The sequence below is a fragment of the Mycetomoellerius zeteki genome, unplaced genomic scaffold, assembly GCF_001594055.1.
Source record: "Mycetomoellerius zeteki isolate Tzet28-1 unplaced genomic scaffold, Tzet1.0 scaffold221, whole genome shotgun sequence".
NCBI classification, from domain to species: domain Eukaryota; kingdom Metazoa; phylum Arthropoda; class Insecta; order Hymenoptera; family Formicidae; genus Mycetomoellerius; species Mycetomoellerius zeteki.
This window is the reverse complement of record NW_017257184.1, coordinates 107382-132226: the sequence shown is the minus strand read 5'-3', so window position 1 is coordinate 132226 and position 24845 is coordinate 107382. Positions and strand designations below refer to the sequence as shown.

General features: G+C 36.0%; 1 protein-coding gene across 1 annotated transcript; it reads right to left on the bottom strand.

Annotated features, from left to right (window-relative positions):
• Window positions 1-629: 629 nt before the first annotated feature.
• Window positions 630-22352, bottom strand: bib (MIP channel family protein big brain). The gene is made up of 4 exons (XM_018448341.1): window positions 21527-22352; window positions 19185-19311; window positions 2911-3118; window positions 630-1852 (listed from the first exon to the last, which is right to left on the bottom strand). Exons 1-4 carry the CDS (start codon window positions 21834-21836, stop codon window positions 698-700), a joined length of 1800 nt encoding a protein of 599 aa, XP_018303843.1. The 5' UTR covers window positions 21837-22352; the 3' UTR covers window positions 630-697.
• Between the last annotated feature and the right edge of the window lie 2493 nt (window positions 22353-24845).

The following is a 24845-nucleotide window of genomic DNA, read 5'->3' as shown; positions in this document are numbered from 1 at the left end:
CTCGTCGCTTTCCTGCAAGGATTTGGAATAACAGTATCGATTGAATCGATAGAGTTAATATTGTTATATATAAGTAAATTGAAATATTTACAGACGCAATGATGTAAGAGCCTCGAAGAGATCGATCCATTTTTTATGTATACATAAAAATTCTTGGATTGTTAAATTTATTGAGAACAATACTTTTATATATTATATTTTCGGCGTCTTTCTTAATTTCGATTTTTCCGAGTTTTGTTTACTTTCGTTACACGATAGCCACATACTTAATCTGATATTATAAAACATAAGAAAGTTCCTCGACCAAATCGTATAGCTCTTTTCCTTTCAACACGCATATCGTACGGAAGCACACAATATATACGTTATTGTGACACATATTTACAAGTTCCAAGATTTATTAATACGACTAATAATAATAGTATTGGTCCAATTGTATTATTTCCACATATTACCGAACGAAGTAAAATTCTCAGTATACAAAGTTGGATTTCATAGAACTTGCCATTGCGGATGGCAAATATTTTAGAAGTAGGACGAATTTTATTTCAAGTCAGTTATATATTTAAAGCAAAGGAAATTCTTACTGGACCACGAGATTCCTAAAACATTCATTATAAAAAGCTATTTCGTCAACGTACAAAAGCAAAGCGATTCGCCTTGATGAACCATGATGGTCTGTTCGGTCCATAGCTAATTAATATTGAGGGTTCGGCGAGTTTCTTTGGAAGTTACTCTGCACGCTTTGACTTTGCTGAAGAGGCCCGGCTGTACTCGGTCTTCCCTGATCGCGATATTGTGGAGGTCCGTTGGGTGGGCCTGGAGGTCCAGTAGGTACCTTGCCGTAATTTCCTCGCGTGGAACTCTGGTAACTACCGTACGCGGAATCGTCACTGCGTCTCGACACATGGCCGTACATGCTCTCGGGCCGCCTGGGGGCCCCATTATCCGAATTGCTCGATAATGGCCCGTTCTGAAGTTGCTGCTGCTGTTGCTGCTGCTGCTGCTGCTGCTGTTGCTGCTGCTGTTGCGATGGAGGCTGCGGTGGCGGATGATTTTGTATCGAGGACTGACCACTCTGCCCGGACTGCTGCGAATTTTGGCTGCTCGGCGGTGGTGCGGGTGCACGACCGTAGATGGTGGATCCGGTAGAAACTCCGTAGATACCATTCTCCCGAGTGCTGAGACCCGTGGAGATTCCGCGGATGCCGTAGATGCTCTGCGTGCATTGTTGCAGCTGATTCTGCATGTTCTGATTGGTGCTGTTGTGATTCTGTGCCGACTGGCTCGGTGGACCGCCGAGTCCCGACGGGGTCTCGCGATTACCGTTTTGACAGCCGTTCTGACCCAGTCTGATGGGATACAGACTCTGCGCTGGCACCAGTGGGCCCGGTTTCGGGATCATTAAACCATCTCGTGGTCCCGACGTCGACTTCGCGTAAACGCTCTGCGAACGGTTCAGATTGGCGCGCGTCAACGGCGGTGATTTGCAGTAGAGCGACTTGGTACCACCGTAAATCGACTCGACACGCTCCAACGCGGATGGCGGTGCGCTGTAGATCGACGAGGATGCGCCGGCGACTGGACGATAAGTCGCGTACGCGCTGGGAAACTTGGGCCCGTTCGGTTTGTCCAGATCGTCGTACGTGTCTTCGTCGGATCTCATGGACGAATTGTCCCCGTCATCTAAATCGCGCGAATCCTTCATCTTCCTGGAACTCAGAACGTATTCGTGCAGCAGAGCTGCTATAGCACCTCCCGACAGCGGGCCAACCCAGTACACCCAATGATTGTCCCAGCGATTCATCACGAACGCTGGACCCAACGCGCGCGCTGGGTTCAGGAAAGGACTCTGTAAATTAAAAAAAAAGGATTATCAATCGTATATAATCACAACAGTGCGTTATTAGGAATAATTCTTCTTCTTGTTGAATATTTAAATATTTAAATATGTTTTTGTTAAAAATTTTGGAGAATTATAAAATTACATTAAATAGCTATATTTAAATATCTTTAATAAATTATAAAATTTTATTTCACATATATATATATATATATTATGATACGTTCCATTTTTTACGTTTAATACTAGACGTGACAATCGAACAAAGAAACATGCAAAGATACTTAGGAATTTCGCATTGAAAGCAATGTACTTGTTCGATTTTGCAAGGGGATCAACATTCAACACGTGTGGAACGTTGGTTTCGACATTTTTCGTTTTGGGGTGCATTGTACACTCGTTCCGGAGCAGGTGGGTCCAGGATCAAGTTCTTTCTTTCACCTCCCTGCTCGCCGTTCTCCACCAGCCCTTCTCCCCCATGCAACGGCAGGGGCTCTTTAAAGATGCGGACGTCGGCCGGATTGGAAAGAACCCGACAGACGCTTTTGGACAGAGAGTGGTTGCAAGAAACGACATGCACAGCGAAAGAAGAAAGCAGAGAATGCTGTTCTTTCATTAATTACGCGTATGCTAGTAGAAAAGGAAATATCTTTTCCTTATAAGATGGATTATTTAATACGAGAAAAATATAGAAACTTGCAAAAATTACTACAGACAAAGAAGTATTTCGTTAATGATAATTTTATGACAATTTTATAACAAAATATAATATATAAAACATTAAATTGTATTTTGCATGATTAATAACGAGAAATTTTGAATTACACTTTAATAATGTTATTATAATTATTAAGAGATCGAAGATACATAAACTTGAAATAATTACAGCAACCGAAACAACACATGTGATTATCTGTATAATGACAATAATCATTACTTTAGATAATTTTTAAAAGTAATAATTATCGATTTGATGGAAAAATTATTGCATCCATTATTTGTCCAAAATCGTTTTTTTTTTTTTAATTAAAACTATATAATTAAATGATCATAAAACATAAACTTACAAAAACGAGAGTAGCTGCTGTATAGGCTGCAGCCAAAACTGCGGAAGCTTTCGAAGAAATTGTAGGTGGCAGTGATCTAGGTGAATCTACAGTGAAATGCGCTAGCACAATAAATACTGATAGTGCTATTTCGATTAGAAGCCTCTCGACTGGGCCTCCTAATCGACCAGGGGACGTCAGGGTCTGCGTGCTCGAAGGTGTAGTTACTCTGAAATCAAAAGAGAGATTGATAAATATTGCTTATATATGTAGAAATTATATTATCAGAGTTATTTATCATCTATTAATGAAACTTAAATAATCTTGTTTGAATATAAAACTGATTACGATTACATATAAATAATTTAATTTAATTTATTTGAATAAAATGATCGTGTTTCGATTTTTACTGCCAGTGCAGAAAATCTATAGTTCAAATTTTCAGTACTGGCAGTGAATTGAAATATTGAAACGCAGCCAATATATACATATGTATTAATGTATAGCATTATTGAAGATATTATCAGAAGTTATAATTATGTTATTGTAAGTTTTACAACTCTCTTGCAAGATAATCGTGAAAAAAATCCGTTTCTTCAGAAAAAGGAAACTATCGATCGCTCGCCAAAAATGATCACATATGGTCTTCTGTATAGCAGTAGTGTCAGTATGTAGGAGTTATATCGCCATCGAGATATGATGTACGATGATTTTCCTATTGAAGCTTGCTGTGAGACATGCACCCTGCATAAAAACCCCCTGCGGTAAGTCGGTCCCAACGGTGTAATGTTTATATTAGCTAGTGCATCCCTTAAATGTGACCCCGATGTTTCTTTTCATATCATTTCCCTTGCATAAAATTCTCGTTGATTTTCTCAGTTCATATAATCATATGGGGTCGCAAAGATATGACCTCCAAATCATATCCCACGAGTGCTCATGCGGTTGCACTTCACACACTCCTGAACTTGAGTTTGTTTATCAAAATACAATATATCGATGATAAAATAAATGTATATCAAGCGGAAACGTATATATAGTGTAATGAAATGTTTTTATAGAAAAAAGCTGCAATAACTTGAAAAAATTAATTCAAACTTAATATTTCAACTTTAAGATTAACTTCCTTAAATTAAAAAAAAAAGTAAACTTTAGATTGTTGAAAACGGAAAAGATACAAACATGTTAATTTCTATTGCTTTTATAGTTGAATATTATAATAAGTTTTTTATAATTAGATAATGTTACAAATATCATAAGACTTTTCTTATTTTAATTTTTTTACGTTTATTTATTTGACGAATATTTCCTTTATCCGTGCCTTTTCATAACAAGCTTTCATTCGTGCTATTTATACATTCATGGACTATGAAGTGACTTTGTTCAGTCAAGATTCCTCAAATACAGCATTTAAATTTCAATAAAATTACCATAATCACGTCTCTCGCATCATCTTCTCTCACCTTTTTGCTCAATTCGTGGGGATTCGTACACAATGTGACAAAGATGCGAAAGTGCTCGTAATTTTACTTCGAAGAAATTATTAGCTGTTGTCTTCTCTCTCTTGCTCTAAGCTTGGTATATTTAATTTAATATCGTATTAACAAATAACATTTTCTTTTATGTTGCAAATATTTTTTCTTTTTTTTATCAAGCACTTTTTTAATGATCATTTAAGTTTTGATGAGCTTTTTTAATTCAAGTTAAAATTAATTAAATTAATTTAGATTAATTCAGAATTAATTTTTTCTGTTCTTAAAATTGAAATTAACATTCTTTAAACGCATTGCATATCAGAGACACTTAAACAGATAAATTCGTCCGGTAATATCTACTCGCGAAATTTCCACAGGAATACACCTGTGCAGAAATACACCGGTTCTCACCCCTCGCAACTTTGTCCCGTTGGCTGTCTGATCGCACGATCGCGATTAATCCCACCGCTAAATACTGGGCTCGAGTTGCAATTCGCCGCCCCTCGTATTCTTCCTCCTCATCAGACACGAAACACCCCGTCTCGAAGCCGCGGTTGCGATGCAAATGACAGTACTCACTCCCCTTCCCGTCCTCTTTTTTCTCTCCGCTGAACGTGTCACAAGAGAGCGAATTGATGAAATCAGAAATGCAGATCATGATCGCACAATTGGGATCAACTACGACAGCCGACGAGAGTCCCCGATCGCATAAGGGAGAAAAGAACGGCAGCATTTTTGTATTTACACGCGTGCCCTCGCGTGATAAGCGGATTTTTACTTTTTTTGCGAAAAAATCGTTCGGCAATATGCGTTTCCCACGTGGAGGCGTTACGCTGCGATCAACGTGCGAATGCATGAGAACGATAACGTATTTATTTCTCTTTGTGTGACTTTGCTAGAGATGAATCTGTCGAAAAGCTCTGTGGATATCTAATGAATGTGTATAATATAATGCAAGCCTGTCCAATTAGAACTCTGGAGCCAAAATACAAAGCCATTGACGCAAAAATTCAATATGGAGACTGTAAAGTGTTGATATGCGTCTAAGCGACGCTTATCAACACTTTACAGTCCATGAAATTTTACTCACATTGAATTTTTTTACGTTGATGGCTTTTTTACGTCGCATTTTTTTACGTAAATAGTTTTGGCTCCGGAGCTTAAATTGGACAGGCCTGATATAATGTATAATACCTATTTAGCAGTTTATTCACGGTTCTTTATAAAAATCGGCTTTTCCAACAATTGTCAAATTAAGGTAGTATAAGTTGAATGCGAAGCCTTTAATCTTCTATATCATATTTTTTATTGTCGAAAATCTGAGTGTCTTTAATTCTTCCCCTTTACGTGCTATATTCGCTATAACGTAAGCGAGAAATTTTTGCATCTATTTAGCATGATTTATTTAATTCTGCATTTCTTCATGCACTTCCGAGTCTGATTCCGGACTTTATTATTTTGAAAATATTTTCTATCCTAGACATCAAAATGATGACAAATAACGTCAGCTTACTACCTGGACTAAAATCTTTTCATGAATATCATTTTCAAACTAAATGAAACTGAAATCTATTTTCTATATTTTTTGTATATAAATATATATTATAATTAGATAATTAATGAAACACTTATGCTCATTTCGAACAATGTAGGTCACCTTTAATCTCGGTTTAACTTACTCTTTATCTTTTTCTAATTCTTAGAACTGAAAGAAGATAAAGAATAAATTGAATCGAAATTCAAATTTATCTATATTGGAAGCAAGCATTAGGTTTTGATACAATTGGGATTATATTTTATGTTGTATATATTGTTGATAGAAGTGGAACCACAGAGAATGATTTTTTTTACTTTGAAATTATCAAGCTTTGTATTTAAAATTTTGCCATATCCGAATCGAGTAATACAAAATGATATATATTTAAACGTCCTCTTTCTACTGAATTATTTTGCATATAACACGCTTATTGTCGCTGGCTACTGGCTCTCGCGAAAAACGGCGATCTCGTATGAAAGGCGAATCGAATGCATGCAAAGAGTAGTTTCATGGGAGAAATTCGACGAGGTTTCGACCCGGAGGCGAGCGCGTTCTCAGGCGGGATCGTCGTGCGTGATGAAAAGCGCGTGGTCATCCAGGCGAAACATGATGGTGGAAGGTTTAATCTTGCGTGCACTTGACTCGAGAGCCGCAGCCAGTGCCCGATGCAACCTGTGCATCGTTTTCGCGATTCACACGCGAGGGGTGAGAGAGACGCCTCGGCGTAAACCCCCAGGGTACATACGTCGGTGCGCCCGTTTTAAATAAATTTCAATTCAACGGGGACGGGAGGATGGACGGGGGCAGGATATGTATCACTCCGAACCCACCCTCCGTTGCGATTAACGAGCTATTGATACCCCCTTCCGCGTGCTGGACCACGGATCCCCTTCTCGAATCTTGTCGAGACGTGATCAACCCCCTCTGTCCTGGACTGCCTTCCACTGCACCGAATTTTGGACACTCCAAACCGCTTCAGAATCCCCTTGTATAAGGAATATCGCACATGTGACGAACGCGATAAACGACGAAAGCTCAAAGGGTCTGTAGATGATGCGTTCGCTTCGATACTATTATAAAGTCTTGGGAAAGTTCAGATGTTGAGGTTAGCATGGTCAAACCATGAAATTAGAACGTAGATGAACCATAAAGTCATTACTGGGCGACGAAAGAGGGATGACGATGGATTTGGTTTCATTGCCAACGAAAGATGTTATGTATATATCGAGCTTATAATTTTAATTAATTTGAATTTAAACAACGTAATACATATTTTAAATTTGGGAAAAGATAGCTTTGATTTTAAAAAGTTAGAATAAGAGGCTTTAAATAATAATATATCCACAAATATATTTCTCTCTCTCTCTGAATATAAAATTATTTAAATAATCATAATTACAAATATCACAATGGAATAAAAATTTTTTAACAAATTCAAATTTCTTCTAAATTTAAAAGTATCTAAATAATTATATTTAAAAATATCATAGTGAAGTAATAAATCTTTTAACAAAAACTTCTCTTTTTTTAATATATTAAAAAGCATGATTCAAGTAAAATTAATTGTACGTGAAGGTTGCCAGTGTCTCAATATATTTAAAAAATTGATAGATATTTTATCTAATAGCTAATATATATAGTGACCTGTAAACTAGATATATCTAGAATATTAACGAGCGATCATAGGATACGGCTTTCTTCTCGAGATAAATGTGTTTTACGAAGATGAGAGAACGTAGCAAATGCCGCATAGCTTCAGTGGGAACCGGACCCGTATCGAATAACCGTGGGAGCAATGTATAAACGTCAAAATGCTGAAATTATTACTCGGCGTGGTTATTATTATAATTCCTCCGGCGTGTTGTACGCCAAGTTCATCATCATCATTCGAGTCTTCTGCGTGTCCCCTCATTACAATAGCTCGCCGCTACGGGTTTTCTTGCGCCCGATGCATCCGCCTGCTTTTACGTTCTCCTTTCTCACTTTCAAGAAACTGGCGTGTCGCCGCCAGGACCGGGTACGCGGGCCGATGATTTCGGGTTTCATCTTTCGTGTCCGATGCGGTTTCTTGTTCGAAGTGTGTGCGCCGTGCCGTAACAAAGCACAGGAATTCTTATGAAAGAGGACGAAGCATATCGCAGAAACAGGTCACCCTACAATTCCGCCCTCCTATATTGTTTATGGTTGAAAGGTATAGGAGACAGGAAGCTGTGTACCTCGATTAAAATACCGAATTCACCTACACACAACGTGCCCATTCATTTTTCTTTCTCTTAAAGCGAATTGTTATGACACGTAATTTACTTCGGCTGTCATTGAAACGTGCAACCCGTCGCGTTATTATCCTTATGCGACAATTCATAACTCTTTCTTAGTTTCTGGACATAAAATAATAAAGAGAGACATTTCTTGACAAAAATGAAACAGGGTAATGATAATAATCGCTTTCTTTCTATACTTTTTCATTCATTTGAACATATCTTCTTCAGAATCTTAAGGGGTTGCTGAAGTGACCAAATTATCACATTACAGTTGTATAAAAATCTTCGAATTGACTGAACGGAATAAAAAATCCTTTTACAGGATTTTTAAAGTAAACGCGAAATTAGGAGATGGTGCAGTAGATTTTATACTGAAATCGAAAAAATCGAAAAAAAATTAAAAAATTTTTTAACTTTTTTTCAATTTTAGTATAAGATCCACTGCACCGCCTTCTAATTTTGCGTCTACTTTAATCCTATAAAAGATTTTTTTATTCCGTTCAGTCAATTCGAAAATTTTTGTACGACTGTAATGTAATAATTTGGTCATTCCTTTAATATCATTCCTTTAATATCCCAGCATCCCTTTAATATCATAATAATATTACGATAATTAAGTCATCGACTGTAGGTTAAATTGCAAAGTGAAAAATTTTAATATGTGCGAAACGAAGGAAAGGAAGTTGCATAGATTAAACGAAATCTCAGACAAAGCGACGTAGTAAGCTGCGAGGTAGTAATACAGCGGAAATAGTAGGGTCAAGGGATAATTGGTATCCCTTCTCAAGACGACTGTGTAGAAACGCTCTGCAAGGGCAGTATAGTCATTTGCTGAGCATCTTAAATAATAATCCAAGTGACAGTGCTTCAAAATAACTCTTGATAAATTCGATTGCAGCTCTTCTGGGTAGGACATTAAAAGAGATTTATCGATATATTTCTCAAACTGTATAATATTGTTTTAAAATACACTATAAAGTATTATTTAAAACAGGTAATCAAGTAACAATATAAATTTATATTTCCGCCGCATTATTTTAAATCTCGCATCCCACATAAAAATATACTACTTGTGCAATAAGTAAATTCAAATAGTGTAATAGTGGTGGAGAAAATTTCATTAAAATTACATTGAAATTTTATTGTGAAAATAAGCACGAGCAGTATAGAACTAGAACTAGAATTTTATACATCGTAAAATTAGTTCTAGAATTCATAAAAGAAACTTATTTTTATTATAATTTTGTCGTGTATCCTCTGAAATATGATGCTAATCAGTAATGCTTATTTTCACAATAAAATTTCATTGTAATTTTAATGAAATTTTCCCCACCACCATTACACACAACACACTATTCGAATTTACTTATTGCACTAATAGTATATTTTTATGCGGGATCTTTCGCATCTCCGATAGATTGTGATAGACGACCATGATCTAAGAATCTAAGAAGGATCTGGACCCGTATGTAGATGTAGAAACGATGTAAGAATCCTATTGACCTTTTAGGTATGCCAAGGACTACGCAGCTGCCCTAGAGCGGCGCGCGTTCTCCTCCATGTAGATCCCGTATAAATCGCCTGGCCGCGTCTTCATACATGAGGATACACGTGCCGGCCACATGTTGCACAAAAGGAATCCTCTGTGGTCCTTTTTGGGCGCCGTACAGCGTAAGTCGCCGTCACAAAGGAGCTTTAGGGCCCCATAAATGATTCTCCTTCATCGGGGGGCACAGTCGGAGGGGTCCGACGACGTGGCAGATGTTCTACGTCTCCGGGCCTCCGAAGACGTCTATCTACGCCGGACACGCTTAAGGATATATAACACCGGTAGGATTAAGAAAAAAAAGGGACGGAAATTCACGATCAGCCCACGCAATGTTCGACGGCTTCCTCGTGTTCTGCAAATCATGTCACGCGCGATATTAATTTCGGCACGCGAGTTGTAATTCGATCTGACGATATGCGTCTTTCGAATCGTATGTGGATCAAAATACTTGTGATTAAACTAATTAATTAATCTGTTCTAATTATCTATTACTTATATCTCTTTTTTCTAAAGTTATGGATCCAAATGTTGAAAAAGAAAAATTTAAACACATATTAGACGCTAGATAATATGATAAAATATTTCTTTTTTTTTTAAATATATAATACTTTTTAAATATTTTAATCTGATTTATTTTAATGTACTATAGATATATTTGATATGTGTGAAGAAATTATGAATTTTAATTTAAAAAAGTATGTTCCATCAGAAAAAAATGAATATTAAAATTATTAGGTATGTACAATTAAGTTTAATGCCAGCAGTTATTTTATTATATTTATCGTAAATTGGCTGATCAAATACTTAACAATTACTTTACAATTCATCTTTACTTTATTGCTTATATATATCTCAAATTACTTTGGTTTTGAAAAATCTATTTAAATGACATGAGATTAGCGCCATGGTAAATCCTCGTCGACATGTGATTTCTTAAAATAGTGCATAAGATTTCGATCGTGTCACGAAGCTAATTTTGAAGTATAAAATGCATGCGTGCATCCAATCTACCGTTCCGCAGGGAAGAAATGGAAAGGAGGTTGTTGAAAACGAACACGTGGTTACGACCATCTGTTGGCATCCTACTACTTCGTTCAACTTAACTCAAACCGGCTTGCCTAATAGTGGAAGTTCTTTCTTTCTATTTAGGAGATCCGCCGATGTTGACGGATCTTACAATAGAGTTTACGGTTCTTTGATCTGACAGCATCACGTTATTTGACACATATGTTCACATTCGGAGAATCAAAACAATCGCATCTAACGATATTATACAGTTAATATTATACATACACTAATAAAATTTACTAAATTTTAATACATATTTCTTTGAATAGTTCTAAGTAAATATTTACTAAGAATTATTCAAACAAATATTTATTAAAAATTAGTATTTTTATGCAGCGTATAATATTTATATTAATACTGAAAGTAAAAAAAATAATTGATATATAGATTACAATTTATAATGTAAGTATTTATAGCATGGAAATTAATATCTAACGAAAAATGATATACTTATGTTAGAGAAATGGATTTCTTAGCTGAAAGAACAACACTAATTCTTTTATCAGAGCTAGTAGTTTTCACGCTGAGATTTATTTCTTCAAGCGCAGCAAAAACTCACGTTTTTGTTTAGTCTGGAAACGTTAACACATACTCGAAAGTATAGAGCATTTCTTCACGCTCACCTTTTTCGTAAAAAAAAATTATTCTTGTAACTTTGAGAAAACATATCTTCCTAGAACTTATGTAATATACATATAAAAAAAGTTTATCAAAAATTAAAAAGATAGATTGTATATTAGCTCAAGTCAAAAGCTTATTTTAACTGTATAAACGAGACGCATAAAATGTTAATTAATTCTCATTACTTTCAAAGAGATAAGTTAATGATACCGTAAACTCTGCACCAATATGATATATGTCATTTGTGTCATCGGAAATATAACGTATCGATGAACGGAAGAGAAAGTTCGACCGGTTCTTCCAAAGCAGTCCTAAAGGGATGGAATCCTTGAACATACTTTTATGCCGCTTCTCGATAAAACCATTTCAGGCATTAAAGCATTCCTATGTGCTCAGAAAGACCATTCTACCTGACCCACCTGGCTTTCATGTACTTTCGATATGAAACGCCGATTTCTCTTGTATCCATCACGTAACAGGATTGCAAAAAATTAAAAATCGCGCATATTCATCACATTATGCTCTCAGAATTGTAATATCTATACATTGGCCTATATACATTAGTCTCTGATAACGTTTTATTACAATTCATTATTTTTATCATATAATTACTAAGCTTGTTTATCGAAATAATACTAATCAAGCATAATAATTATCGCAACATAATTTCGCGTTTAGAATTTATATCTTTTAATATAAGGAACTTAATAAGGAACATTATTTTATTTATTTAATAAAGAACATTAAGAATTGGTTGTTCTTTGAATAAACCATGTGGTAATTTATCTAATGGACAAAAGAAATAGCAAAAAAGAGACAGAGGACGAGAGCAAGAGTAAACTGAAATTTATCAAAAATTGGAACAATCCAGCTTAAAGCTTGAAAAAGAGTAATTGTAAAAACTAGAATTTTATGTAGGTACATAAAAAGTGAACCTCATTAAACGAAATAAATCGGAGAAGAATTTTATGAGAATCGATTTTGTTGATATAAAAAGCTTTTCGAGAAGCACGGATTAAGAACTCAATATCTGAGAGCCTTCAAGTAGACGTGAATATTGCGTGTCATAGCTAAATCTTGCTATATAAATCACGCTTTCCTGATTGCAGGATATCCTCAAGCAAAGACGGACCTCTATCATCTTTATGCAAATACCTATCGATTTGTGATGGAACATTCCCATATAACACGAGAACATCGCTATCTTACAACATTGAATCATGAGAGAATAACTGTCATGTAAATCGTTTTTATTCTTCAATTTTGAAGAATTAAAAATAAAGTTAATAAACACATTTTATGAAAAAGAGATATTTTAAATTTTAAAACTAAATTTTAAATTTATACTTTAAAAACCCAAGGTTTTATATCAATGCTATACATTTTAAATTTATATTTAAAAAACTCAGAGTTTTTAATATAGTTATTCTTATTATTTCACTTAATTACAATTAAGACTTTCAAGTATTTTTAAAGTATTATATTTCAGTTTATTTTACCATGTTCAAACGCAATTAAGATTGCGATTCATAGTTAATTACTTGTTTCAATTATTACGCGAAATCTGTACTTATCGGATAATAAAGAATATAAAGAAATAAAGAATAAGGATGATTGCGCGCGATCCTTCGAAGAATTGTTAATCTCAGATAGCAATGGTTCGACGATCGCTAAGAAGGGCATCACCACCCCTATACGAACACGAAAGCCGTGCGGCGAAGCTGTTTTCATTCCTGGACATCCGGTTCGCCACGCGCACCGCGGGTGTCTTGCCTGACGTCACAACACACCTGCCACACCACACAGCTGTTTCCTCGATTCGTAGCGATGGTAAGGAACCCTTTTGATAAGTTAGGCTCAGCTCCGACCACTTTGCAAGGCACTCTTCGATTTTTTTAAAAGTATTTAAACAAATTAAATAAAACCTCAAATTTGTGACCTTTGTATTGTCCGCCACGATCAGTGATGGTATCTCGACAATTCAAACTTTACAGCGTGACGTATTGTTAACGGAATCTCTTTTAAAGTTTTCATAGAAACTGAAAACTGCAATACTGAAAGAAACGAAATCTAGAGGAAGGAAAAGAATTGAAGGAAATATAAAAGAAGAATGGAAGGGTAAAAATTTCCTTCCTCGAGTAAAACTACCTGCATCGTAGTTCGTAGACGTAACTTTATAAGGAATGTAACTGCAAGGCAATTTTACTCTCAATAGTCTCAATTATAATGTTAATAACAAGTTTTTAAAATGAATGTTTAATAATTAATTCGGTTGTTTAATTCCTCTAGAAGCTTAATCACAAAAGCAAATCAAAATTACTTTTTTATGTCAATTTTACCTTAACAAGATGTTAAGAACACATCGACTTTACATTGCGCAAAATTTATCATTAAAAGTTCAAAAATTTCCCACAAGACTATACATTTTTCGGTTTTCTCTTCCGTTTCACGAAACTAACGATTTTCTCAGGTCGCAAGGTCCGAGAATTTTTATCTTTCTGCATGATTGCACTGGTTTTATCGCTGCTGCGAGAGTCATATTCTCGAACGCGTTTCGCACCGATCGACCTCAGAATGTTCGGACAGAAATTATTCGAGCGGATTCGCTTTGCATAGATTACGAAGCCATAAGCCGAACTTTATTGGTGGCCCCCGTAGTTTTGGCGCCGCCAGAGGAACTAGCTAGGTCTACCTTCGGCAGATTGGAAACCTATCGATTGGAAATATCGAGGGAAAACTTCATCTGAAAAGATGCCCGTTTATATCGTGCGTCGTGCGTGCTTACCTGGAGCACGTGTCTCGATATTTCAATGGGCTAATCCTTGATACATCCAATTTCACGAGCGGAATAAAGCACTTCCTTTGTAGCGAATGTAACTCCGAATCGCTTAATCCGCAATAATCTCTAATAACTGGAGAAGCAAAATTCAACGCTACTTTATTAAACATTTTGTATACTTTAGGTCTCTTTTTAAATATTTAAATAAAATATCCAACATTTTCACACATTGAACAAGAAAGAAATTGTTTATGGAATTAATGAAATAAATATAAGTTATAATTTTAAGTACATAATCTCTAAAACACTTTTTTAAAGTGAATCTCACTCTAAAGAGTGAAATCTCACTCTTAAAGATTAAAAATTAAGCTATTCTTTTTTAAGAGTGACTCAATTTTCACTCTTTAGAATGAGATTTCATTTCAAAAAATTTAAATAGTATATATATAAATATATATATATGTATAAAATTAAAATAGAAGAATATTTCCTTATTTGTATTGTTTTGTATTATTTGTATTATTTGCATTATTTATATTAATAATATTACCTTTGCTTAGCACGGTTATATAATACTTATACGGACCGCTCAAAAATACAGATTCTAAACACGTGCCCAGTTTGCTTAGATAAACGAGAGATCCCGGATTTTATCTTAACATGTGAGCAGAATAACTTTTAAAGTTTCGCCTTTATAAATATAAAAATTACTGTCCTTTTATCATTTTCGCGAAAAAAAGTTACTCCCCTGCCGATAATAATAGTAATGGAAGAATCGTGTAAGTATATGTAATGAAGAGATGACAGTAAATTTTTCACGGATAGTTAAATTCGCGGCTGCTATTTCTGTCATTTTTTTCCTCCCTCATCTACCATCACGTTTTTCGACCCGGATAGTCTCACTTTGGGGTTTATCGGATGGTTTTTATATTTATTACCTCACGCGCGCGCACCGAGTTGGCACCGAAAACGATCCCGGACGAGACGATAGGGGCGCCAAAACCCATCCCTTGGTGGTTCCCCATAATTTCTTTCCCCTCGGCTCTCTCCACCCCCTCCCGGAAATCGCCTCCACGCGTGTTTTACACCCGCCGCTGTTAGCCGGCGAAGTCGCAACAGATGCAAGTGCACTCTTCGTACTCTCGCTCTCTTTCTCTCTCTTTCTCTCGATCTCACGCCCCGACTTTTTTTTCTGTACCAAGCTCGCCGGTATTCCCCCGAGACGTCTCGGGAAAGGGCCCTGTTGGCCCCGTCCGGTTAACTAGAGTATTGTTCGATTATTATTTCGGTACATATCGCGCACTTGTTACCTCTTTGTGCGGTCATATGGTGGTTGGAGGGTGGCCGGGCAAGTGTCATACGAGATGGAAAACGTGATGAGATATATAGAAACGTGCAGCATCACTTCGCGTGGATGAGTAGAAAAAGAGAGATAGTAGGATTAAGAAATTCAGTTGGGTTAGTAAATACTGATTATAAGAAATCAAAATTTAAAACAATATAAAAAACGATGAACAGTAAATATTGAGTAAAGAATAAGTAATCCTTTTGCAGATTTTTTGCAGAACCAAAATGCAAAAAAGAACAGTAGATCACCTTGCAAGCCTACTTGTCTCTATACGAGGAGTAACTCGTTAATATTAATGACGCCTGCAGCTGATACGTGCAATAAATCCGATTTATGTCATTTCAGTAGGAAAGGTGTATCGTAAAAAAAAATAGCAGTGCAGATTTCAGACACGTTGGAACGAATGCAGATACATTCATTTTTAAATATAGGATTTTTGTCGACACTGTATTACGTATAAAATTACTGCATGAAAAATAATTGTCTAGATGAAGAAAATTTGAATATAATAAAAAAGATAAAAACACAAATCAAATTAAATACACCTATAATTTTTTACATATATAAATATATATAGTAAAAATGTCTCTCGATCGAATTTATAGCTTTAAAGTTGTTGAAGTAAGAAAGTCAAATATTTCATCTATGGTTCAAGTATCCCGAAAACTGCAGGCGCCGAGCACGGACACGCGACGTGAAGGGTAAAGCCAAATTTGGTGAGGTACATCGTTCAGCGGTGAAGAAAGGAGCCGAAGAGCGGAGCGGAGAGAAGAAGAACGGACAATGATCTCCGCAACGGCGGGAACATCTGCCTCGGCAGTGGCGGCGGCGCCGTCGTTCTCCGAACAGGCGTGTCCTCCTTCACGGGCCGATTTGCCCGATCCCGATGCGTTGCATCGTGAAACTTGTCCCACCTTGGTGTGTGCATGCGTAGGTATTCATTATCTTCGTCCTCTCCTCGCTCGACGGTGCCGACTCGCCGCCGTCTCGTGCGTTCCTTTTTCCGCGCGATCTTTTTTGGTCCACGGGGAAACATCTGCGGCAGCTGCGAAGCGGTGGACCGCCGCGCCGTCGCGCCGGGACTCCGCTTCTCGTACGAGGCAGGTGCTCACCTTCCGAGGTTCTCCCTCGCCTGCCAATTACGCGTGCCTCTTTCTGCCTCTCCCACTCCTCTCATCGCATCTCCGTCCACCGCCCTTACGAGCTGCTGTCGTTCTCTTTCCGCCCTCCGTCGCGCTGCCACCTCGATTTTTCTCTCACCTTCTCTCATTACCGTCCCTCCTGCACGCTCCCATTTTTTCCTCCTCTCCGCCCCCTTCCTCTTCTATCACTCGACTTCGATCTCCTTCATCCTGTTTTGCCCTCGTGCCAACTTCTTATATTTCTTCGAGCGTTTAGTATAGTACTTCATCTTTCCTTCTCAATTACTTGGTCTGAGAAATTATTAAACGTATATATCGTTCATGTTCTTCGATGAATTTATAGTTTCGACAACATCCGATAATTGTTATGGAATTGTTACGAACGATATCACCTTTTCACACCTCTCCTCAACGCTTTCTCTTCGCCTTCGGAGATCTTAATTTCCCTTATTTTGCGTGTCTCTCGTGCCAACTTGTTGCATTCCTTCGAGCGAATACCCGCATCTTATCTAGTTAATTATATCAAGGAAGAAAGAGAGACAAAGAAAAAGACATTTATTTCGCGCTCTGGAACAGGTCCTTTCAAGCGCACAAGTTAAAAATGCTACAAATTTAAGAAATATATATAAAATTGAATTGTGATAAAAATATAATCAATATAAATTTTAATATATGAGAAAAGAGAGAGAGAGAGAGAGAGATTATTCTCAAGCAAGACTTCGCTCCCTGTATATTACAGTAATATTACAGCCGTTATTTGAAGAGTAATATTACACTTTCTCATTCTTTAAATGTCTCTCTGAAAATTAAACGAGCACTAAACGTAGCGTAATTATTTCAGGCATTTTCCTCTTTCCCCTTCCGTCGTCATCTCGTTCTCTCATCTTGTCCGTTGTTCTCGCTTCGTTTCACGCTCCTTGCACTCTTTCGGCTTTCTCAGCTGCCGCTTCGAAAGGACGATCTACTCGCACTCCCCCAAACGATGTTCTGCTTCTTGGTCCAGCGCACGATTCTACACACACGTATATGCACGCACACGCGCCTTCCCCCTTTTATTTTTTTCTCGCCCTTCGGGATGGAGGCCGTCTGCCCACGGGCAAGATCGAAGCACGTGCACCGGACTTGCATACATCGAGGGGGCTATTTGAGAATCGCTCGAAGGTGTTCGTGCCTTCGTACATCATAATATTTCTGAGGCGAATTGGGATATTCATGCCTCGGCACGGAGCTCGTAATGGGCCGTATTTTTATTCTATTCTGAATTCACAATGTGCCCGCATATCAAGTTTACGTAAAGCCTGAAACACAATTTAAAAGTATAGACAGTGGGAAATAGGTAGGAAATAATAAATTTCAATTATCTGGAATCACGTATATCTGGTACATACGGTCTCTGATAGGTTGAAATTTGTTATTCCCGGTTATTTTGTCTATACTTTTGAATTTTGTCTCACAGACTTAAAAAGTGCATTATCACATGAAACCGTTATATATCTGGCGACAAATGCTTTACGTTTACTTTATGCGATACGAAATATTCCATGTTGGAGGAACTTATCTATGGTTGGAAGATACGCGTGTTATTCTTCACAGCTACAAGGATTAAAATCCTGGTCCTTGCAGCTTTACGGTTGAAGTCATTGTGTACATACTCATAAAAAAGGCGTCGGTCTTGCAAGCTTTTAAATTTTAAACATGATATTTTTATGGCATTCTAATTTACGCATTTCTTGCTCATCTATGAAAGAAAGGCATACACAAAGCATTGAAATTACCGAAGAAAACATTTGCTATAATCGACGTGAAACAAAAATCAGATGGTGGATAATATTTAGGCTCCTCCCAAAACTCGCTCAGGCCACCGGCCGCGGTACGAACACTTGGAAGAAAACTCGGCCCAGCTTGGATGGGCCACATGCCTTCCTGGTTCTTCTATCTAGCAGCTGTCCTCACAGTGAGAGCAGTGTATCTCATTCCGATCTTAACACTGCCAAGGATCCATGCTACTTTACACTTCGGATAACATCGATTTTGTTATTATTCGTTATTTTTGTACTGCTAAATGAAAATTACAACTATTCTGCTAATTACATTTGCGATTAGATATTAGAGGGCTCAATGCAAAATTATAATTATCTACTGTCTTAGGAATTTTAGAAATTTATATTAAAATTGATTAAATCTAAATTCCTTTTTTTTTTAAATTTATAAAAAAAATTGTGCAGTCATAGCCATTATCTCGCGATTTCCCTCTTAGGAATAAAAATACCAAAAAACTTCTGCATGACATATCATAATATTTGATATCTTCGTTGCGCTCTAGATCGTCAATCATTTCGTTGATCATGCTAAGCGAGCGCGAAATGATAACCATCTTGTGAAGGAATATCTGTCAAGTTTTTCAACGCGCAAACATTGAAGTTATTCAACGGTTGTTGACGACTTCGACCAATCTTGCGCAACCGACTGAATTATTTTCTATCAAGGTATGTTGATTTTCAAAGACGAAACTCACCCATAAAGCATCGCCGCCCCAGCTATGCCGCCACCGCATTGTGCCGCCACGTACAGTACAGCGCGAAGTGGGGAAATCCGTCTGCACAAAGCAAACGATACCGAAACCGCTGGATTCACGTGTCCACCTGCGTGCAGAAGGTTTTCCATATAAAGAAAAAGAAAGAATCAAAGAAGACAGAGGGAGATTGGGCAATTCTTCTCTCGACCCTGCTGGTTTGATCGACGCTTCTTTCCAGTGACTTTCATCTCTGTTCATTTTTTATTTATGTCTAAAAATTGTAACATTAATAAATCCAACAAGAAATAATTGCCGGTGACACAAGTTATAAGATTGACGAACTCAATTACGGACGGATGAGCCAAAAAAGAACAGTGCATCCCGTTCGCGCTCGAAAAAAATAAAGATACGTTGGATCGACGCGAGGATTTATTTTTAATCTGAATTATTTAATGTGTATATTTTAATATGAAAAATTATAGAATTGAATACTTTTAAGTTATAAACAGTCGCTCAATGAATAGGATTAACCCCTTTAGACGTGATTTTAATGGAACCATTCTAATTTATTTTTTTATTCAATCCAAGGGTACACGAAGAAAAATATTTGGTCGAATTAACTCTGGAATTCTGATGGAAAATAAACGATCCAGAATTCTGATTAAGTTTATTAGATTTCAGGTTAAATCTACTAGAATTCTAGCAAATTTAACTAAGGAAATTCAGAATGTTGATTATTTCAACTAGAATTTTAGTAAACTTAATCAGAAATTTAGTAGATTTAACCAAAATTCTAGATCGTTCATTTTCCATCCTAGAATTCCAGTTAATTCAAACATTTTTCTCCTTGTGTACCTTAATAAGTAATTCATACTAAAAATTAAATTTTGTCTACGTTTCCAATATAAACATTATTACGTAGATCTGTTCTCAGATGATATCAATAGGATTAAATAAATTTCAGCGGACGATACATTCAAATTTGATGTACATTGCAATGTACACAGAGTCTGAAATGTCTGAATGGATTAAGTTCGCGCGCATTCTCTGCGTTTATGGAACGATAGTGAGTTGGGAGCAAACGCGATCGGGTTTCCGGCATACCGTACGACAACCGAGAGTTTATTACACGCATCGTATGTCGCGTATCGTGCGTGCCGGTGGAACGTACTCCGAGAGTGCCCACATACGTTCCAGACACGTATAAAGCGGTAATGTCGGCCGCGCCAGCGTAATCGGTTAACGAGCCAATCGAGAGAAATCGCGAGGGCCGTCGCTCATGAACGCATGAACGTACAAGAAGGAACAGAACTATTGACGCAACGAGATCGTCGCATTGAGCAGTTCGCAACCCTTTGCGTAATTAGCCTTTGAACGCTTTGTAGAAGACGCGCGCTTTACGTACAGAAGCCTTGCGAACGCAACATCAAAAGTCGAAATTAAGCAGACTGTTACACGTAAATATAAGTGCTCTTATGAATATTTATACGAAAAAATTAATTCTTCTTTGAAATGCAACAATGAAATAGAATTATATAGAAAAAAGAATGTTTATATTAACAATATATTAGTTTAATTCAAAATAATCTTATTAATTCACACAATAACAGTATTAGTGAAACAAACAACATTTTATTAAAATAAGGGCATGACAGATTTGTATTTCATTAATAGCACATTATTGAATTAACAAGATTACTTTTTTAATTAAAATATTAATTAAGGATGCACCGGATATCTGGCAATCCTTCCTGGATATCTGATGCATCCCTGATATTAATTAAATAAACAAGATTTTATTAAAACAAGGGCATGACATATTTGTTTTATTAATAGTGTTGAGAATTAACAAGAATTATTTTTAATTATAATAATGCTGTTAATGTAATATCATTTTTTTTAAGTCACGTATAAATGATGTAGGACGCTCTCTATACTTTTTTCATTTCACATATGTCAAAAAACATTGACATATAAAATTTTGAAATATACGAAACGGAAAAAATGTATTATATAGATAGATAGACATGTATAAGAGATTTAACATATTACTCCTTTCTAACTCTATAAATAAGAACAGGCTGAAAAATTAAATAATGTTAAAATTACAGTTAACTAATTTTTAAATTAATCATTATAAAAACAAGAATTATTTTAATTTTAGAAATTTTCATTTTCAGAAACTTTATATAAGTACTAAATACAAAGGATCATTTTGTTATCATTTTTTTTCTGACAAAATCATATTTCTCGAAACTTGATGACAGATGTACGAGTACATTGCTCCCTACTTCTTTACCACCTTCCATAACAATATCATTATAATATATTAACACCCTTACCGCTTATGTGGCTGAAGATGAGGGAAATCGCAGCGATGGCGAAACCGGAAGCAACAGCGGTGGCTAACGCAGAGAGGCCGCTTCCGGATACAGCGGAGGCGGCGGCCGCGCCGGCCACTACGAGGCTGAAGAGGAACGTGGCCAAACATTCGACGGCCACCGCTCGCCATAGCTCCAAACTGCGTGCCTCAACGGACATGGGTACTTTTCTGTCAGTTACATCGGCATTGTTCTCTCGGAAGGCCGATAGCCTCGATAGAATAGTCACAATGTGCGCGTCCACCTCGCGCGCCAACGTCTCGTTTGCCATTCTCGGTCTCTTTGTTTCGCGATCACCGAATGAAGAAAAAAAAATGATACGACAAAAAAAGTAACCCTTAGAACATGTTCTCCGCACGATGTGACGCTCACGTGCACTTTTCTTTCGTTAACTGCGATCACTTGATTGACGATTCGTTCTCCACCACTTTAGATCTTTACCACTCTTGGATCTCCGAGGATAAAAATTTATAGGAATCGATTGTTCTTTCTCACGTCCCTCGGTATTGTGATAGTTCGTGGTGGTTCCCGGCGATTCTCTCGAGTGGAACAAACTCGGGGATCATGAACGCGGCCAGGTCGTAGGAGGACGCACTCGATGTTGCCGCACCGGCAACGCGCTCGCGAGTGACAAGCCGACGACGTAGTGGAGAACAAGTGGGCCCTGCAGAGTGCGAGCGCGCGTTCACCACCATCGCACCACCCCCTCTCTTCAACCGTTATTTCCTACGTATCGGTGCATCTGTAGAGTTGCATTCTGCATTCTCCATCACTATCACCGACATCGTACCACTGACACTGACACTGCACGGACACTCCTAACTTTAATTCTTTGATATTTTTCAAGCCCAGAGTACGTTGACTTTTAGTCCTGTTTCTCTTTTATAAAAACCAGGTGCGTTGATTTTTTTATTTGAATGGAAGACAGAAAGTATAAATAATTTATTCATTTAAAAGAAGTTTATACGAAAAGAGAGATGAAGATATTACTATTAATTCTGTAACTTTATTCTCAATTTCTTCCTCCTTTGTTTTGTTTACACTTATATTATGCATCTAATATAATCATTTTATCTCTTAAATGTTTTATAAATATTTATTTATCTTAAATGTCTTCCTTTATATTTCTGAATTTTCTTTTTTCTAAAATACCGCTATATATATATATATAATTCAGAAGATTTTTTTTTAAATAATTAAACTATACAATTATTAATAATAAAAATAAAAATAAAATAATTATTTTTAAAATTCGAAAATTAAAATTAAAATGCCTTTTAGAATCAACGCAGTTATTGAAGTGCAAAATAATGTTTATAATAAACGCAAATTGCTTTATGTATATATTTTTTATAATTTATAATTTATAATTAAAAAGGACATTTTGCGCCTCACTAACAGCATTGGCTCTAAAGAGCATTTTAATTCTAATTTCTCGATTTATTACCTCAGAGCCTAATGTTTTTAATTTATTTTTAATGATATTAATCCAAATTTATTTACTAACAAATGTTTTGTGTTTTATAAGTCAATGAACCACATTCTCAATATTGTAACTCGCCATTCTTAAGCTTTAAATCAAGAAATTTCTTTATCTGCACTAGATACAGTATTTTCCTTATCATATTTTGCCTTTGGATAAGAATAGATAAATCATGGTACTGAATGGATCTGAGTGAAGAAAAGTTGAAATGGATAAGATATATATATATATAAATTGTAGTTATAACTCAAAATTTGGTAATCGAATTGAATTTTATATATAAAACGTAAATGTATTTTGTAAAGTACGTGTATCATAAATGGCGAATATACGTATTGCAGAACATTAGTGTAGTCACATATCTTAATTAATAGAATTTATATTTTCCGTATGTCATCATAAAACTTTTTCATCCCGATGTCTGATTTTAATGGCAAAAAGAAGGAATAAATAATAATAATACGAAAAACAGGATTGTTTACTTCTTAGATCTTAATTTAAAATAGAAATAAATTGATATATTTTATATACATATATACAAATCAATACAAATTATTTAAATAAATTGTGCGTTTTAAGATTGTATTATAAAATCTTGCCGCGATAAATTGAAGCAAGATATGAGGGTAAGTATTGTATATACTTATACATTTCCATCTCTTCATGATAATTATTAAGCGAGCGCTATTTTTATCTTTCTCGTGGAGCGACGAATTTGGGTTACACAAAAGAGTGAGTGGCGAGCGAAGGAAAAGCGAACGAAGTGCTATAATGAAAGCTATTAGAATTAGTACCACGCGTATTACCTTCAGTTAAGGTACTTATAAGCTCAAATGCGTGCATCGTTAACCGTGCGTCCGTATTTACGCGAGTGTCAATGTGGAGTCTGCGAATGATAAAAATAAATTTAATAAATAAACCAACGTGGGCACATGTGCTTGAAACGCAGTGGTGGGTCTTATTCCCACGAGTTCAAAGAGCATCCGTAATGTCCACGTTCCCACAAAAAAGGGATGTACGCGCGACGAGGCATGAACAGCGAGTATAATGGCATACATTTAGATCAACTTCGCGGACGAATGTTGGACGTGAACAGTCACCTTGAGAATCGCATTTTCCTGCAACATCGATTTTTCATGGATATGATTATAAAAGTTGATAATGATTTGCTCAATTGATAAAAAAGTAAATTCGATGCACGATATTCATGTCTTGTGACCAAGCTCAAGACTAAGTATTTACGATAAACTGGTTTATGCCAGTTCCAATACTCTGATATAGAAATGCAAATTCGCGCGGGTCTGCATCAATGTAATAATAATAATAATAATAAAGAGAGTATCGTGAATGAAATGGTTTAATAAAAAAGCTTAAAAAAAAATTTTAAGTGACACATACTTATAATATCTTTAATCGCAAGCTATTTTCAAACTGAAGTCTTCTTTGAAAGCCCTTTTTTAAATTAATTCTTTTATATTTATTTAATATAAAAGTATTTTACATTAAACAATAATTATAAATAATATAATCGTATTAAAGAAATTAAATATTAATTTTTAATTATATAGAATACAAAAATTTATATAATATATAAATAAATTATAATATATAAAAAAATAATATTAAGTACATATTATGTACTTAATATTATTTTTTACTTTTTATTTTTCGATTTTATTCTTGATGTGGTTATTCCTTTAGACTTATATATATATATATATAGTATATATAACATTAGTGTCTTTTAAATTTTTTAGAGGCGTTATTCTTACGATTTTCGTAAAACAGTTTGCCTGA